General features: G+C 67.4%; 1 protein-coding gene across 1 annotated transcript in view; it reads left to right on the forward strand.

Moving 5' to 3' along the window:
* The first annotated feature begins 780 nt into the window (after nt 1-780).
* SDC1 (syndecan 1) overlaps nt 781-3,402 on the forward strand; it is a 3,957-nt gene continuing 1,335 nt past the window's right edge. Inside the window, exons 1-3 of the mRNA XM_044660359.1 lie at nt 781-1,525; nt 2,279-2,679; nt 3,076-3,211. Of these exons, the coding sequence (XP_044516294.1) occupies nt 2,329-2,679; nt 3,076-3,211 (487 nt within the window). The 5' untranslated portion in view covers nt 781-1,525; nt 2,279-2,328. The remainder of the gene's footprint in view (nt 1,526-2,278; nt 2,680-3,075; nt 3,212-3,402) is intronic.

A 3,402-nucleotide genomic window follows, 5' to 3' on the forward strand; every position in this document is an offset into this window, starting at 1 on the left:
GTGTGTCTGCCCGTCCGGCTGCCTCGGGGGCAGGGCAGAGGAGAAAAGGGCTCAGAGGGAGAAATCAGACGCTTCGGGGGCCCGAGAGAAGCCGAGGCCGGAAGTGAGGCGGGGGGCTCCTCGGGGCTCGCCGTCCTATTGGGGCCGAGATCGAGGAGGGCTTAGAGATGTGGGGGAGCCCCTGCGCCAGCCTCCCCTGCCACCCAGTGCCAGGAGGGCCTCGGGCAATGCTTGGCGAGTAGGCGGGGTGATGCAGGGTTGCCATCTATGGCTGGGCACTCACCCAGGAGCTTCCAGGCTGGCAGAGGGAAACACAGGTGGGCAGGGGCTTAGCAGCTCCCTCGGTGGCAGCTCTGTCTGAGCTGGGCACCCTGGGCAGGGATGGCAATGGAGGTGCCGGGTGGCTCAGGCCTCCTCAGGGCCCGGACTGGTCTGACCGCTCCTTGTGACAGGGGAGGAAACTGAGGCAGGCTTCGGAGGCAGCCTCTGCCTTGAGGGCCTGTGGAGGAAGGGGTCTCAGAAGCCCTGGGCCCATTTTACAGAGAGGCAAACTGAGGCCCAGAAGGCCCAGCGTCCTTTCCCTAGGACTCTTTTCTAAGATCCCAAGCCCCCAGCCTGTTCAGTGTGGACTTGGAGTCAGGAGGACCTGAATTCAAATCTTGCCTTCTCTGTAGAAGACTGAACGCAGCAGCATCTTGAGGCCCCTGAGATGCCGTCGGTCGGGCATCTGTGTTCTGGGGGCCGCTTGACCGGCCGGGCACAAAGCAGCAGGCTTTGGCTCGCCTCTTGTCCTCAGCGGTGACCCCTTCCATGCCAACCTCCGTGCCCAGAGGGGTCCCACAGAGAGCGGCAGAGCCCTGCCAGGCTGCGCTTGCCTGTGGGAGATGCCCAGAGGAGGCCAGAAAGGAGGCCGGCCCAGCTCCCGCTGACCTACTTAGGCCCCGGCCCATCTGATCTGGGCTTGGCGGTGCCCCGGCCCGGGCTGCAGTGGGGGGCAGGGCCGGGGCCACCCAGAATTCTCGGCTGTTTGAGCCCCGAACTCCCCCCCGGCGGCTCTCCCGGGTTCTCTGTGGTTATGCAAAATGACCTTGAAATAGCCTGGTTTCGGGGCTGCCAGGTGTTTGGGCGGCGGGCAGGGACTCGCACCTTCGGGGTTCCTAAGCACAGGCCCCGTTAAGGCTCGGCCCATTTTACAGATGAGAACACCGAGGTGCCTTGGCACCCCCCTCTGACTCCTCTCCCTCACCCTAACAGTTGGACTCAGGCACCCCCACTGGCTGTTCCTGCCTCCCCCCAAGGTGGGGGCTCTCTTCCTCCTTTGGGCTGGGGCCTCTGTGGTGGGGGACCCCCGGCACGGAGCTTCCTCTCTAGGGGTGGCGGGGGCTGCCTGGAGGAAGGGGCTTCGGCCTCCCCCTCCTCCCTGACGCCCCCTTCTTGTCACAGCAAATCACGGCCACCAACACACCCCCTGAGGACCTCGACAGCTCCGGGGATGACGACGATGGTTTCTCCGGCTCTGGGGCGGGTGAGTTTCTTGGGCCCCCCTTGGGTGCTCTCCCTCCCCCCAGCCTCGAACCTGGGGGGTTGGCACCCGACTGAGGGGGCCTTCCAGAATAGGGCTCCCTAGAATGCCCGATGCCCCTCGATATGGGCCAGGTCCATAAGGGAGAGCCTCAGGGCGGCCCCAGCTCCTGAAGGGGTCCCTGGGGACCATCCTGTGAGGGTCTCTGAGCCCCCTTCAGTCAGGGATTGGGGAGGAGGCAGCATGGAGGGAGGCCCTTGGAACCCAGAACCCAGGCAGACCAGGCTTCTCCGGCTGGGCTGCCTTAGAAGGTAGTGAGCTCCCCATCTCAGAAGGCTACCCCCAAACCAGTCTCTCCGCAACGACCACAACAAAAAGCCGTCGGAATCCTTCCTGTCTCTGGAGCCCCAGAAGGCTCCCTGTTGGGGAGGGGCCCCCCAGAGGCGTAGTGCGAAGATTGTCATTGTACAGATGAGAAAACTGAGTCAGCACAGGGGGCACGGGCACGGCCAGAGTCCTGGAGCCGGGCGGTGGCCTCCAGGGGGATCCCTGCATGCCCTTTTCTGAAGCTGGTTCAGGGGAGTCGTCCTCGAAGGCCCTTTTCTGGGGGTGTCGGGGTTCGCCCCTCTGCCCAGCTCTCGGGGGCCAGGCATCCCCTGGGAAGGGAGGAGGAGCCGAGGACGCTCGGGCTTTGGCGCTCTGGCCCTCCCCCCGGGCACGCACCTGGCAGCTGACCGGCTATCGGTTGTCCCGCAGGGGCCGTGGCCGTGGCCGTGGCGGAAAGGCCCCTGCTAGACCCCAGCCTGATGTCCAGGAAGACGAAGGGGCTCGCCACACCCTCGACCGTGGCCCCGGCCAAGCCTGAGAACAGCAGCCGGGGAGGAGCCTCGGGAGAGGGATCCGCACTCGTGCCGGCCAGGAGGCCCGCGGAGGAGCCCACGCTGCCCCCGGAACTCCCCCCACCATCTCCCACAGCGACGCTCCCCTCCACCACCCGGCCTCCTCTGACTGTGGGAGCCACCGTGGCTCCGGACCCCGGCACGGCCCAGCCAGGGGCGCCCGAGCCCCCCAGCTCCGGAGACGAGGGCTCCTCGGCCAGCGGCCAGGCGGAGAGAGGCTCCGGCCAGCGCCCCACGGAGGAGAGCTCGGGGAGCGGGGCAAGTACTCCCGCCGGGGGTCTGGGGTCTGTGGAGCTGCACAGGGCAAGCGGGGAGGGCCAAGGACCCCGGAGGCAGGGCCCGGGGCTGGGGGGCAGCCGGGGCCTCCCAGCAGGGCAGCAGCTTCCCCCCAGGACGGAATGAAGGCGGGAGGGGGTGGAAGGGTGTCCCCCGCCCCCCTCCACGTCCCCCGTCTTCTGGGTGACCCGAGCCAAGCAGGACGCCAGGAGGAGCTCCTTAACGTCAGAGAGGCTGGGCGTGGAGGCTGGAACCCGGAGAGGCCTGGGTCTGAGCGAGGCTGGACCCTTGGCAGCTCCCCTTAACGGAGGGGCGGGCGGGGATGGCGCCACGAGGGGGAGCTGCCCGAGCCGAGCCCTGCTTCGTGTCTCCCCCCAGAGCGAAGACTTCACCTTCCTGGCACCCGGAGAGCAGCCTGGGCTGGCTGTGGAGAAGAAAACCCCTGAGGGACCGGCCGGCGGAGAGGCCACGGGGGCCTCCCAGGGCATCCTGGACCGCAAGGAGGTTCTAGGAGGTGACTGTAGCCCCAGGCAGGAGGCTGGGGGGCGGCTGGGGGAGGCCCAGCCAAACGAGAGCCTTGACGGGGGGCTTCCCACCTCCCAGGCTTTGCTGCCAGCAAGTCCTTCCCTTCTCCCCTCAAAAGCCAAAGGCAGCCGAGAGGTGTGGAATAACCCCTGCTCCTGGCCGGGGGGGGGGGGGTCCTGG

Source organism: Gracilinanus agilis, chromosome 2 (assembly GCF_016433145.1).
Source record: "Gracilinanus agilis isolate LMUSP501 chromosome 2, AgileGrace, whole genome shotgun sequence".
NCBI classification, from domain to species: Eukaryota; Metazoa; Chordata; class Mammalia; order Didelphimorphia; family Didelphidae; genus Gracilinanus; species Gracilinanus agilis.